This window comes from Arvicola amphibius, chromosome 2 (assembly GCF_903992535.2).
Source record: "Arvicola amphibius chromosome 2, mArvAmp1.2, whole genome shotgun sequence".
Taxonomy (NCBI): domain Eukaryota; kingdom Metazoa; phylum Chordata; class Mammalia; order Rodentia; family Cricetidae; genus Arvicola; species Arvicola amphibius.
The window spans coordinates 138,037,969-138,052,311 of NC_052048.2; the positions used below are offsets into that span (position 1 = coordinate 138,037,969).

The 14,343-nt window shown below is 45.0% G+C and overlaps 1 protein-coding gene across 2 annotated transcripts in view; it reads right to left on the bottom strand.

Moving 5' to 3' along the window:
• The window catches only part of Chn2 (chimerin 2), a 278,546-nt gene that overhangs the window by 86,511 nt on the left and 177,692 nt on the right, over positions 1–14,343 (bottom strand). For both annotated transcript variants that reach the window (XM_038319598.2, XM_038319599.2), the window contains exons 4-6: positions 9,363–9,394; positions 5,504–5,617; positions 3,407–3,692 (exon numbers count right to left, since the gene is read on the bottom strand). In XM_038319598.2, coding sequence (XP_038175526.1) covers positions 3,407–3,692; positions 5,504–5,617; positions 9,363–9,394 — 432 coding nt within the window. The remainder of the gene's footprint in view (positions 1–3,406; positions 3,693–5,503; positions 5,618–9,362; positions 9,395–14,343) is intronic.

The following is a 14,343-nucleotide window of genomic DNA, read 5'->3' on the forward strand; positions in this document are numbered from 1 at the left end:
TCCCCCCCTCCCCCCCTCTCAAATGCAGGTGCCGTTTGCTACATCTGTCTATCTCCCGTTAATACACACAGGCTCGCCGTGTTATTTGTTTGATTTGGTGGGAGGCATCGGGGGAGAAGGTGCATTCTCAAAATCAGGCCATGGAGAGACTTAGTGGCTTTTAGCATCCACGGAGAGGATGGTGGACAGATGCAAGGGGTTGCTTAGCAGCAGGGCAAAGGGATGTGATGAGGTCCAGCTGCTCTGCAGATTATAGCCCTGAGTGTGGGCTGGGGAAGCCTGCACTCACCTCTTCGTCCTGCCACTGTGCACCATGTACCTGGAATAAGGCAGGCACAGTGAATCCAGACTGGCAAAGCTGCTCAGTCTCAAGTGGGAAACCCGTTTCACGTGTGTGCAATCTGGGTGTTGAATCCCAATGTTATTCACAGACTGCCCACCACACCACTTTTTTAAAGACCAGTAGATAATCTACGTGTAATATAAATTCTAAAATACATGTCACACAAGCGATTGCACTAGGCTGACCATTTTAATTAAATGCACTGAATGGGGGGGGGGTGCAAAATAAACCACGTTTTAAAAGAATCATGACGTTTAAATACAGAATCATAGCGTTTACCTGCTTGCGGGGGGGATGAACCCTTACAGCTTTATTCCCTCTGCGGGCTCCCCATCCCCCCACCACCACATCTGCAGTTACTAAAGTCAGATCCATTGCTAACAACCTGGACAGGAAGTAAATCCGGACACCACTCAAATCTGATGGCAGAGGTAATGTATCTCATTTTTCCAATTAGCACTGTTAATGCTTTTGGATCTGCCAACAGCATGGTCTTTTCTAGGTTTACTTGGGAAAAAAATCAATAAAATAAACGGGTGAGGAACATTTGAGCACTGTGGAATGGGCACGCTGGATTTGAGCAAGGCTGGGAAGTCAATTCATCCCACTCATTAAAACCTTTAAGGCATGCCATTAACTGAAGCAGACAAGTACCTCAGGCTCCATCCACTCAGTCAACCCATTCAAGTTCCCACTAGTTCTTCTCCAGTCCCTGCTGCCATGGCAACAGGCCTGTGCCCTGCCCTGAAGGGGCAACAGGATCTCTAGCCAATTCAGAAACTTTCCCTAATCACGCTCGTCAATACAGGTCATGGAGAAAAGGTTAGATAGATTCTTATCAAGTTGGGTCACAAGCTACTAGCAAAGTGAGTGGCCAGCAGCAAGTGACCGGACCTACTGTCCAGAGTATTTCCCAAGAAAGCCAACCACATAATTAGTGTCCAAGAAAATGCACACTGTTGACAACTGTCCATCATCCCTAGAGTCTAAGGGAAAGTGTGCTGGCTAGATTTATGTCACCTCGACAAACTACAGTTATCTGAGATGAGCAAACCTTAAATGAGAAAATGCCTCCAGAAGATCAGGCTGTGGGTCAACCTATAGAGTATTTTCTTAATTAGTGATTGATGTGAGGGGGCCCAGCCCATGATGGGTGGTACCATTCCTGGGCTGGTGGTCCCGGGTCCTGTATGAAAGAAGGCGGAGCAAGCTACTTGGCACAAGCCAGTAAGCAGCACCCCTCCATGGCCTCTGCATCAGCTCCTGCCTTCAGGTTCCTGCCCTGTGTGAGTGCCCGTCCTGACGTCCTTGAACAATGAAAAGCAATGTGGACGTGTAAGTCAAACAAACCCTTTCCTTTCCAATTTGCTTTCTCGTCATGGTCTTTTATAGCAGTAATACAAACCCTAACTAAGACAGAGGGCATGGCCTGGCACACCAGTTTTCTGCTGAAAATAATGCCCAGAAATATAGCTTTTGTCGACGGAGCTTCCTCGCTGGTTTCCACTGCGGGAACTGTCTTCTGTAACGGACTGCATTTCCAGCGTTGCTGCTCTCCAATTCAGAAACACAAACACCACTTCCGAGACTTACTTTACAATTCATCTTCTGATTTATCGTGGGTGAGAAGGTCAGCTTCCAGATTTTCTATTCTAAATTGCTTCTGAACAGATTTTACAAACAGACTAAGGACTAGCTTTCATCTGGACCAGAACGAACTCTGAAAGTTGGGTCTCTCTCTCTCTCCCTTCCTCCCTCCCTACTTCCCTCCTTTTTCCCTCCTCCCTCCCTCCGCCCTCCACTAGTCTATTAAAATGTAAACAGTCAGCAGTCCCCAAATTTCCCAAGTCAATTATTTGCAGAAGACGACACAGGTGCTGGGGAGACATTAGAGTTTTAAAAATAAAAGGGCAAATGATGTTTTCATGGGCCAGCTGCTCAACTGATGTGAGGCTGGGGAGCACCCTCCTTTGCTCTGAGACTCAATTAGCAAATCAATTACCATCCCACCCTGGCTGCCAACAGACTGGCTGTTCTCTCCAGCCATCCCAGAGCTCTGTGAGGTTCCCTCACTCATGGCCAGGCCTTCAACTCAACCGAAGCCTCCACTGGTTCCCACCAGTCCTGGCACCAGGGGCTCACCTGAGTTTAATTTCGGATTAGCAGCCACCCAAAGCAGCAGCATCCCATCTTGCCCTCCTGTATCCCTCGCTGACCCAGCCCTGGTCCACCCTAGAAGCTGGGCTTGGCTTAACCACCATGGTTGCCTATTGTGTGGCAGACTGTCACTCTCAGTGCGGAGTAAATATGACCAGGCAAAGCAGATGGTCACTGAAGGAGCACATCCCCAAAGTCTGCTGGGCAGCTGTGGTGGCACCTTTCAAATGAGTAGCAGGTTACTGGAGAGGAAAATGGTGTCCCCTTCTCTGGATCCTGCGACCACCACAACACAGCCAACTTGCACATTCACCCAACTTAGGGGTTTTCTGATAGCAGTGAGAGCCATGTACTTTCCTGGGGGGAAGGTCAGGCCTGACTAAGCCTCCCAGAGACCACAATCATTATGATGAAGGCTTGCATGTCTGTCAGTAATTCTTCATCTAGGTTAACCCACCTTCAAAAGGTGACCAGCAAGCCTCCTGCCCACGCTTGCTCACACATCCCTAGGCCAGACAAACATAAATACCAGGCATTTGACCTGCTTTGTGGCCTGCGACGGCCAGCAGGCCTCAAGGGGCATTTAAAACATGTTTCATCCACTGTTTGGCATTCAACAATAATGGAGTGTTTTCTTTCTTTCCAACTAAACCCCACAAATGACTATTTGTCTAAGTCCTGGTTCTGACCATAAGGCAAATCATAGGATATTTGTGAGTCTTGAGTTTCTCGCATGTAGCTCAAGAAGGGGTTGACCTGGAAAAGTCTAAGGCTCTTTTGGCACCCTCCAGGTCTAAAATGGGGAGGAGTCGCCTCCACATTTTGGCAAGTTGCGTCTATCATGACCCATCTCATTCAGCACAAACCGACGCGAGATGGCCTAGGTCCATGCCATAGGCTGCTCACCTTCTCTACTGACGCGTGTTCCTCATTGGCGACACTGGCTTTCCTTGATTCGTTTTTAGACCTGCTCAGCCTTCTGGACACTTTTTCTCTGAGGAGAGTGGCGTATCCAATGTGTTCATAGATAGGGTTTGTGGTCATCTTTGCAATGTACTCAGCAGCCTTGGTCTCTATGTACAGTGTGATCAAGCCATCGGTCACCAGGTCGTGGATGGATTCGAACCTCTTCTCACCCACAAAGTGCTTCCCATCATGGAAGAGCCGGTAGTTTAAGGTCTGGTTCCCAAACCTGCCCGCCAGGAAACAAAGGATTACAACAGGTGAGAGAAGCACCGGGAAATGACAGCAGCTTCCAGCATGCCCCAAATGCAGGCCTGGGGTGGGTGCCTGCATTTGGGTACTATTATTATTCATATTATTATCCATATTTCACAGTATAAGCAACTAAGTCATAAAGAGCTGGGGCTCCCTGCTGGGGCCTATGTGCCTGAAATGAAGCAGATGCAATCTCACCTCAGGGACACATTTGGGAACATCCCATCCTGTCGGTCACTCAGGGCCTTGTGTCATCCCATTCTCATTGGTGAACTTCAAAGTCCTGGTTTACAAATACGTCACCTAAAAACCCCTTTAATGGCAAGCAGCAATTACCTCTGCAAGGGATACCACCTCTGCACTCACATCTTTGACTGCTACCCCATCTCTACCATTCCAGTTAGTGCAACAGAAGAGAAACCTCAGCTTGGTGCTGAGTGTACCACTAAGACTGGCATCCCCCAGTCTCACCTGCATGACTCCCTGTGCCCACTACGGGATACGAGGAGACAGGAGAACTCTCTGCCTGCGCAGATTTCTTGAGAGCTTTTGAAATACTCCCTCATCATGGAGTCACTGAAGACAAGCTCTGGATGTCGCCAGCGGCAACTTGTAAAGCCTCTTGGTGGGGTTACACTATGGAGACTGTGTATGAAACACACACCCTGCACGGGCCGGCCTGGGATGGCTTTCTGTCACATCCCATTCATTCTTTTCTGTGGAGAAAGCTCTAGTCAATTTCCAAGAGTCCTCAGGAGGGCTGTGTGAGGAGGAAACCGCCCGAGGGACACAAACGACACCTGAGTGTCTTCGCAATTGTGGTGTTGGCCAAGCACAGGAGTAGCCTGCCCTTGTGGTTTGCTGGCATGCATAACAGAGTCATTGTGGTGATTCTGGGGTCATGGTGGCCCCTGAGAACTCATGGGTGGGCTGCATGCCTGTGAATCACTCAGACTGACGATCTGCATGTCTGCACCCAGGTAGAGACCCTTCATCTCTATCCCCCACAGCTGGTGTTTGGAGACAGTGGGACGCAAGGTAACCTGAGCAGGAGTGACTGGTTGTGGAGACTTGAGCGTCAGGGATGAGGGGCAGGTTCTGGAGGTGACCAGCGAGTGACTGTAAAGCATAGCTCGTGTGTCTGATGCCCTGTACGGTACACTTAAACTGGCAGAGATGGTCAGTTTTAATTATGTGCATTTCACTGTTGTAGGGAATTGAGGAAACCCTGCATGTGTGAAATCCTGAGTGAATGTATGTTGTTGACATGGGCACAGTCATGTCAAGGACCCCATAGCCTCACACTCATTGGGAAAATGGCAAAATACCCCCTAGTCCCAGGGAGGCTCAAAGGGCAACAGCAAAGCCTTCCTTGGGTCTAAGGTTCGATACCGTGCAGAGAAAATGTCCACCATAACTTTCTCTCCCTGGATGTTTACAGCCTGAAGACTGCTCCAGTACAGAGACTGTTCCTACCGAGACAAGACAACCTGGCTCCTTATTTAGCTGTATATCAGAAACCCTGCCTCCTTGTTCAGTTGTATGCAATAACCCCATCTCCCTAGACAACACTATATTATAAATGTGCCGCCCTCCTGGGGCGGGGAGGGCCCTACAGTTTCTCCACCAGGTAGCTCATTCTACCTGCTGTCAGCTTTGCCGTGTATTTGTCTTTATTGTTGCACTATCCCAGAAAGGCCTGTCCCTGGAGCATATTCTCATTCTTAAAAATTGGAAAAAATCATACAAGCCACTTTCACGAACAGTGAGTGAAACGTAGCTCACCTTAGTGCTAGCGTGTAACATCCTGGCTGCCGCTGGCTTTCTCGAAGGATGTAGGCGCCCTCCACACCACCAAGAAGCTCGTCAGCCTGTTCTCGGGAGATGATCCCATGAAACCTGGAGGGACAAGGCAATCAGTGCTCTGAACAGACCATGTACTAGGTCCTATGAGGATAAGGCTAAAAATGATGGTTGCTAGGTCCCAAGGCACCCATCGTCTCCCAAGGAATGAAGAGGGTGTGACAGTGTCACACTTTGAAGGCCCTCTTGGGACTACCTCCCTGCATTTCCCCAAAGAGTTGCAAACACAGGAAAACACATGGTCCACCTGGCTTTGCTCTCGGGCTGAAAGTGAAAATCGAAATGAAAGCTAGGTTATAGCTCCTTTCAAACCATGGGGAATAACAAAAGAGCAATTACCAATTTAGCTTTCAGCGCAAACACAGAGAACCATGGATTATCCTGATTGCAAATGAACACTTATTGATTAGCAACCTGCTTGCTTCTGGTGCTGGGCATCATTCATTTTAGGGGCTCTCATTCTCTGGAAAGAAGGGCTGGCTAGAAGCCATGTTCTCCCAGTCTTTCCCATTTGAGAGTAATTGTTTAGGTGGGTGCATGGAAGAAGAACCTACTTTTCTGCTATAATGATAATGGTGTCTTCTCTTCCTCCATTACAGAATGAACACATGTCCACACATGCATGCAGATACACACACACACACACACACTGTGGGGGACTTCTGGCTTGTCAAAGACTGTACTGCCCTCCTAAAGGCAGTTTTCTGGGGCATAGAGTTTGAACAGTGACTGGGGAGGTTGAAGGCAGGTAACTAGGTGGACCTAATTGCCCTTCTACTTTTAAGGAAAGATGAAGGCTCACAGCCATCGCTAGCAATTCTTTGGGTTGGTTTTTATTTGTTTGTTTGCTTGCGTTTAGGCAGTCTCTCTAATGTGTAGCCCTAGTTGTCTTGGAACTCACCATGTAGAGCAGGCTGGCATCAAACTCACAGAGATCCTCCTGCCTCTGTCTTCTCCTGAGGGCTCTCCCACACCCAGTTTTTTCCTTGTTTTTTTTTTTTTTTTTTTTTTTTTGTTCTCACTAGCAATTCTAATCTCTGTGTGTCTAAGATTAAAAGACCTTGAGTATGGAAAGAGGCCAGTGCCCAGGGACTCTAAACTCTTGGGAGAGGGGTAAACACCTCTTTCTAGAATTACCTAGTAGTAAGGAAACTTGGGGGGGGGGGAATCATATAAAGAATTTTATAAAAAAGTAACCTTTGTTTCCCCTCCCCCTTCCACTAAGAACACAAAGCCTAATATGGAGCACAGATGTGATGGAGGTGTGTATGCATATGTGTATGTGGAAGTGTGTGAGTGTGTGTGTGTGTGTTCCTAATTTTTTAAATACTTCTTTTTTTTCAATACTGGTTTCTTCCAGTTGTTCTGGTCTGGGGTGTGTGTGGAAGCATTCATTCAGAAACATGAATGGTCCTGTACTAAAAGCTCAGTTCTTAGGCGAAGGCAATGATAGCCTGTGGAGAAAGAATTTTATGCTCTGCCAAGTTTTGCTTTTAAATCTCAGGACTCAGTGCTTAGAGCAGTGCTTTCGGGGAACACTGGGGAGGAGTTCTGAGACGTGAGAGCAGCCCTGGCAGGGGGGCTGCCAGTGGCCTTGATGAAGAGCTCCAGAGGAGGCATGAGGACAGAGTGTCTAGGGTATACCAGCAGGTGCCACAGTAGACAACAGTGGGGCACTGGGGAAAGAACTCACGACAGAGGGCACAGGGACCTGGCACCCTGTCCTGCTTCCTCCCACAGGAGAGGGGTGGGCTGGGAGGGCGTCAGTCTGAAAGCGGGAGGGCAGTTAAGTACTGGCTTTCTTGAGCCAGAAATGGAAGAGATGGCCAGAGGGACAGGTGGGTGTCAAGAATCAAGTCCAAGGGCCCAAGAGAAGGATGACACAGTTGTGTGTGGCTGAAAACACTCTGTGATTTATGCACAGTTTAACAAGTCAGAATATCCGGATAAAGGTAAAAAGGCAATAATGGTTCTCTTTCAATGGGGAGAGTTGGGGGTGTTTCCCACCATCTATTTTTCTGTTTTATTTTCCCAAGGCACAAAGTATTAAAAATGAAAATGGCAGGGGCTGGAGACATGGCTCAGCAGTTAAGAGCACTTGCTGCTTTCTCACAGGACCCAGCACCCAGATGGAAGCTCACTCTGCACCTCCAGTTCCAGGGCATCAGATGCCCTCTTCTGGCCTGGGCAGACACCAAGCACACACTTGATACATAAACATATATGCAGACAAACCACACATACTCTTAAAAATTAAATTAAGAAAGAAAGTGGGAGCTCACAGTGGGAACATTCAGGAGTGAAATGTTGACGGTACAGGTACAAAGGATGTGAAAGTTTAAACAATGCAGAAACAAATATTCTGCCTCCCCAGAGACCCCCACTGTCACCCACCCTGGGCTTCCTGCCTGAGCAGCACACACACATGCTGCAGTGCTTTCTGAGTAGACAGGAAAGAGAACTTCATTTTTTAAAACAAGAGGAGCAGAACCTTGCAAGGTTTACATCAATTCTCCTCTAGTATAAAATATTCTTTTGTGATTAAGAAAACACTTCCTTGCTTTCCTGTCTCCTTTGCTCACAGGATTTGGCAGGTTGGAAGACAAAATAGAAAAGATTATTCAATCCAAAATTTTGTGTAAAAAAACCCACCATTTAATAATTAATGTACCTGTGAGATTCAGGCACAAAACTGTATGTGGTAGCTTTTCCTGTTTGTTCTCTCTTAAAAAAAATAACTGTGCAGTTTGCAAGGGACCCCCAAGTCAGATGAAGAATCACGGTCAAAGACAACACAGTCTAGCTGTCAGAGGCAGGGGTTGGGGGGCAGTGGGGTGGTAGGAGGGTGGGTGAGAGGGGAGGCCTGCATTCCTGGGTGGGTACCTGAGAGGAGCAGGCTGGAGGCTCAGATTCTGATAGGAAAGGGTCTGGGATGCAGCTGGGTCCACTGGGAAGGAGCTCTGGGCTAGGATGACCAAACGGTCCATTAGCCATGAAGCTGAGGCTCTTCCAGATATGAGGATGAGGGGGACGGTCTTGCATTGGCCAAGAGAGCAAAGGAGGTAGACTTGAAAGAGGTTTGGTCTCATCATGCCTCTAGGTTGACGTTAGGAAGAGAGGTGACTTAGGTACCTTTCCCTCCTCAGGCCATTCCACAGCCCTTGCTCTCTAAGGTGTTCTATATCTCACAGCCTCAGACTGCAAATGCCTTTACTAATCATGGTGTTTGCCTTGTGCTAGTCTCCTAAGGAGCTGGAGTTACAGAATGTGGCTGGGTAGAAGGGGAGTAATAGCGGTCTTACGGCAATCTGGCTGAGGCATCCAAGTCTAGAGACTGACCCCTTTGGTTTTCTGACACAGCAGGGGAAACAAGATGCTTTTCCTGACCACTGTGCTATGAAGCTTATGCCAGGAATTCAGCTATAGTGTATGGGCACGGGCATCCAAGGGTTTGTATTGCATCGGGGTAGACAATAAATAAGATGTTGATGGCGAGACTTCCATTTCAACACTGGCCAGGCACCCAGAAGCTGGTTCTCAGGAGAGGACCTGCAACACAGGACTCCCCCGCTTCACTGCCTTAGTGGAAACCAGACACCCGGATGTGGGAAGAAAAATTCAGTACAAAGGTGTCTGATTGCATTTATTCTTCTTACTAAACTCTTACACAATGGGCATGTGATGAAGTCCACGTTAAGAAATATTTAATAGTTAATATTTGAATGACATATGAAACGGCTGTTTATTACATTATTAAAACATGAAATAGTATAATACGTACTCTCTTCCATAATATTTTGGTCTGTTTTCCACCTGTATTAAAAAGAAGGAAAATGTTAACAATGCATTTAAATTCAAATCAGCTAGATAAAAATGTGATTCAGATAAACAGCTAGTGTCTTGGTTGTAATTTTATTATAGATTCATTCACCAAACCAGAGATCCATGAAACTTTGGAATTAATCAACACATCCTAATGGATAGGAACAATCCAGAATTATTGCATTTTTATATTCATTAGACTCATTTCCCATCCAAACCAAATGAACCCAATAAAGAATTTTCAGAAAAGATAACAGTTTTTCCCCCAAAGGAAACAAAGTGTTGCTCATTATAACAGTAAGGGATTGATAAAGATATTTTAACTTCCTTCTAAAAGACAAGACAGATATCTCTAGCATGAATAAAACAAAAGCATTTATTTCAATCTTCATTTAATTGTTTTGTTTTGTACTTATAAATAAACAAGGGTTTGCACCTGGAAAAAACATAAAGTAAATATCATTTGGTTCCTTCTCAAATAAAATTGGGTTCTAGCATCCTTCATTATTCTCAACAAATGCCTAGTAATGGGCCCCAGTTCATTTGATGCCAGAGGCACAGCCCACGGAGGGCAAGACTGAGATGACTGCATCCTCTTTGCTCACACATGTCATCTATCACATAAGAACTTTGCTTTCTGCTGCTCCCAGTATTGGCTTGGTAAGAAATGAGCACAGATTTTCACATTTGGCTCTTGGTCTGGCTTGGTCCAAATACAGTTGAACCATGTGAAGCTAGAAGTCTTATTGATGGCTGAACATTTGGGAGCAAATGCGTGTCTGTTCACTGGTGTCGGAGATGAGCCTGGCAGATTTTTCTGTCTGTCTATAGTCAGATCTGTCTACAGCCAAATAGACTGTTCTACCAACAAGGCTCACAGACAGGCACAATGGTTGAATTTCCTTTTATCAGGCAGGTTCCTGGTATACCTCCAATTCCTTTATATCAAGCAGGGGCCGTAGGATGTTAGAGGCCATAAGGAAAGTTCAGAAGAAGGATCCAGAACATCACCTCACAATCTACCTAAGACAAATCCAGCTTGCACACAGCTAATCATCTAGACACTTCTAAACATGAGTTCTCTCTTCCATGTATCTCACATCTGAAAAGGACTCAGTCAAAAGGCTGGTATAACTCTTGCGAGGTGTGATGTCTGCTCCATGTTTTTGTGCAGAAATGTTTAAATGATATAATTAACCAAAGCACAGATTGTGTGAAGAGGCCCCTTCTCAGCAGGTGTCTTTTCTAGAAATGCTGTACTCAGCTGTCACACATCAGCTAAAAGTATGAGCTGAACATTGTCACTGATATCACTCTGTTGGCTTTTGAAGTTCTTATTTACATCATACTACTGATATTCAATTGCCACAACAGTGTGCCACAGAGACAATTTAGATCTAGAAAAGCTAATGGGTGTAGGCAATGTATGATGGCAAAATCTCTTTCTGTTCTTGGAGGTGTACTATCCCAAAATTAGAAGTGGTTCATTCTCTAGAAAAAAAGTTTTTACTCCTATCTTTGTGGCTAATCTATGACACAAGGTGTAAAAATCTGAGCTTAGCTTTGAACCCTGTTCCATTCCTTCCCCTCAGTTCTCCCTCAGGAGATGAATAACTAATAAATCTTCTCATGTGGACAGCACCGTAGGTAAAGGTAACTCCAAACTTTGGAATGTAGGGAAGAGGTCAATAACTGCTAAGCCTAACTGATTCTTAGTAAGAGAACAATCACTTTCAGTTCACTCATCACTTAAGAAAACACACAGCACATGCATTAGGTTTAGGACTTAGCCCTCGATGTGGGATTCCTCACTGTATGCTGTGAGTATTATTGGTTAATAAAGAAACTGGCTTGGCCTGATAGGGTTGAGTAGAGCTAGATAGGGAAAACTAAACTGAATATTGGGAGAAGGGAGGCAGAATCGGGAGAAGCCATGGAGCCACCACCAGAGACGGACATGCTGAAACCTTGCTGGTCGGCCACAAGCCTTGTGGTAAAATATAAAATAATGGAGATGGGTTAATTCTAGATGTAAGAGCTAGCTAGCAATGATTTAATCAATACAGTTTCTGTGTGGTTATTTTGGGAGTCTGGGCAGCCAGGAAATGAACAAGAGGCCTCCATACAACAAACTGGTGCCCCAACCAACAGAGGGAGGCTGGGAACACACTAGCAGCCTCTCACTGCAAACTGATGCTAACATGGCCAACTAAAATCCACTTAAAACTCTAGAGAGTTTGGGAAGGAATTCTAGGAGGGAAAAACAGAATTAAGCCAGGGTTTTAATGTTGGGGCTCCTCTAATCAGGTATTCCTGATTCAGCGGTAGCAGAAAAAAAAGCCACATGGTTTTGAACCGCTTCCTGGGTTCTGCTGCCAGTACAAACTCTGAGGAGGTTTGGCTATGGAGCATTTAAATGGGGTTTGTAAGCAGAGTGCTACAACTTGCTTAATGACAACATAAACCCTCTGTGTGCATGAAAATGGGGCAATGTGCATGATACTTAGAGGCAGTGAACATGTCTCCACCATGCTGAACTGGGTGGAGCAAGCAGGCGGGACTGCTAGCATCTGAGTCTCATGCAATTCTACAAAATGAGTAAGGCAAGGAGCGCCTATAAGCTGCTTAGGTGGCAGAAAGTATCAAATTATTGCTAAAGCATCCTAAAAGATCAAATTTCGAAATGTTACTAAAATTCTCCTAAATAACCATTGAGCACTGTAATAAAAATTTTTATGTAATATAAAGCATTGTAGGATTGATTTTCTAATTGTTTAATACTCAGTAGAGGAATGCATATGTATGCCTCTGTGATATTTAGAGTTAAATAGACTGGAGATGTCATTAACCTCCTCTCAAAGAATAAGGCAGAGAATGATAGAACTGGATATCCAGTGTCCTCCTCTGTCCTTTGTGTGCTCCTGTGGACATGTGCAATATACACTATAAACACACACACACACATATATATATATATATATATATATATATTATAGTATGAGCTCATACTATATAATAAAAATAAACAATGAATTCTGTTGTCAAATATCCAAGTGTTACCCTGCTGTGTATACTGTAAAGATTTGTCTTTCATATTGGTTTACTAGAACACTGATTGGCTAGTAGTCAGGCAGGAAGCATAGGCAGGGTGACCAGACTAGGAGAATTCTGGGAAGAAGAAAGGCAGAGACACACCACCAGCCAGACACAGAGGAAGCAAGATGAGATTGCCTCACTGAAAAAGGTTACCAAGCCACATGGCTAAACACAGATAAAAATTATGGGTTAATTTAAGTTGTAAGTGCTAGTTAATAATAAGCCTGAGCTAACAGACCAAACAGTTTATAATTAATATAAGCCTCTGTGTTTTTATTTGGGATTGAATGGCTGTGGGACCATGTGGGACAAAAACTTCTGTCTACATTGCTCCCTAACTGCAACAGAGTTGGTGGTGCCCTTGGTGTGCCCAAGCTTATTAAACACTAACTACAGTTCCTTAGGGGCAAGGGATCTTCCTCTATGTTTAAACTCAAGCCAATAAGGGCAATACCAAACTCGGGAAGAAGACACCTTCCACAGGCTGGCATGCTCCTACTCAAAGTATCACAGAAAGGGTGTTACCAAGTCATCAGGACCAGAGTCTTGCCCTCACCACGGAGCTTGAGTCCGCACCTCAAAGAGGAGTCACTAAAGTCTTAGGATCTTAGAAGGTGCCAGGCATCCAAAAACCTCTGAACTGGGGCAAGATGATGGCTAAATGGATAGTAGGCCATTGTAGCTGACAGTCAGTGTTCATAGAGCAAAGAGCTCAATGCAGGGAAGAAAATGGATGCAGATCTTTCCTCACTATGAAGGTACCTGCAGCATGACCCTAGAGAGGTTATTAAACATTTCGCATCTCATTTTCTTCAATCTTTAATAATATTGGTACTACCAAGCAATGCTATTTTAATATTATGGTTTCAGAGATCAGATGAGGCATTGCCTATAAAAACTGAAAGACTTGGAACAGTCCGGGCAATGGTCTTACACTTCTGGGTGTTGCTACATACTCTGTGTTTTCTATGCATTATCTCTTTAAGTTCTCTATTGTACAAGGAGGTAAGGACTCAGAGCCAACACCAGCCTCTGCATGACACCCCTGCCCCCAGGGCTTCTCTGCTGTTCCGGAAAAGACAAAGTATGTCAAGGCCTTGACTGCCTCCTCAAACTCCTCATTTTAGCTAATTTGCTCTTCTAGAGGACCTTGAGTTTCTCTTTGCTGGGGCCAAACACCTTAAAGCCTTCCTCAGTGATCTGATTTCTATCAGCCAGTTAGTCAACGAGAACTCTGATAAAACTGCCTGATAGTCTGAGTCTTGCATCCTTTTCCTGTGATTTAGAATTATATTTCTTCCCAAACTGGCAGGTTTGTCCCACAATTTATTTTGCTAATTTTAAGGAAGACTTTTCAGCAATTTGCAAAGCCCGGGAGAACATTCTGGTGACAGATGCACCGAGAGAGACAGGAGGTATAATCCTTAAATGAGTTTCTTTATAGACAGATTATTGTTGCTTAGATAAACACACAGTCTTTTACATTCAACACAAAGACATTTAAAGAATATCGTTGAGCCTTCTGTAAACAAGGTTTCCAATTATTGGGGGAAAAAATCAAAGTTTTATAATCCCTCAGCAGCTGGTATATACTAAGTTTATACTTAACAGAAATAATTTTAAGAACATAATTTAGGAACCTCTTGCATGAAGCAGCCAGACTGCTGGGTTCTTTGAAATACACATCAAATGTGGGAGAAAAGTCCTTTGATGGGAGATTAGAACTGGTCATACTGGGACGATTCTATCCACAAAAACTAAAGATGGTTAATGCCTTTCTAATTAGAAACCAAAGATATCTGCTGAAAAGGAAATAAAGCCCGGGAATTTTCATTCTTCTAATT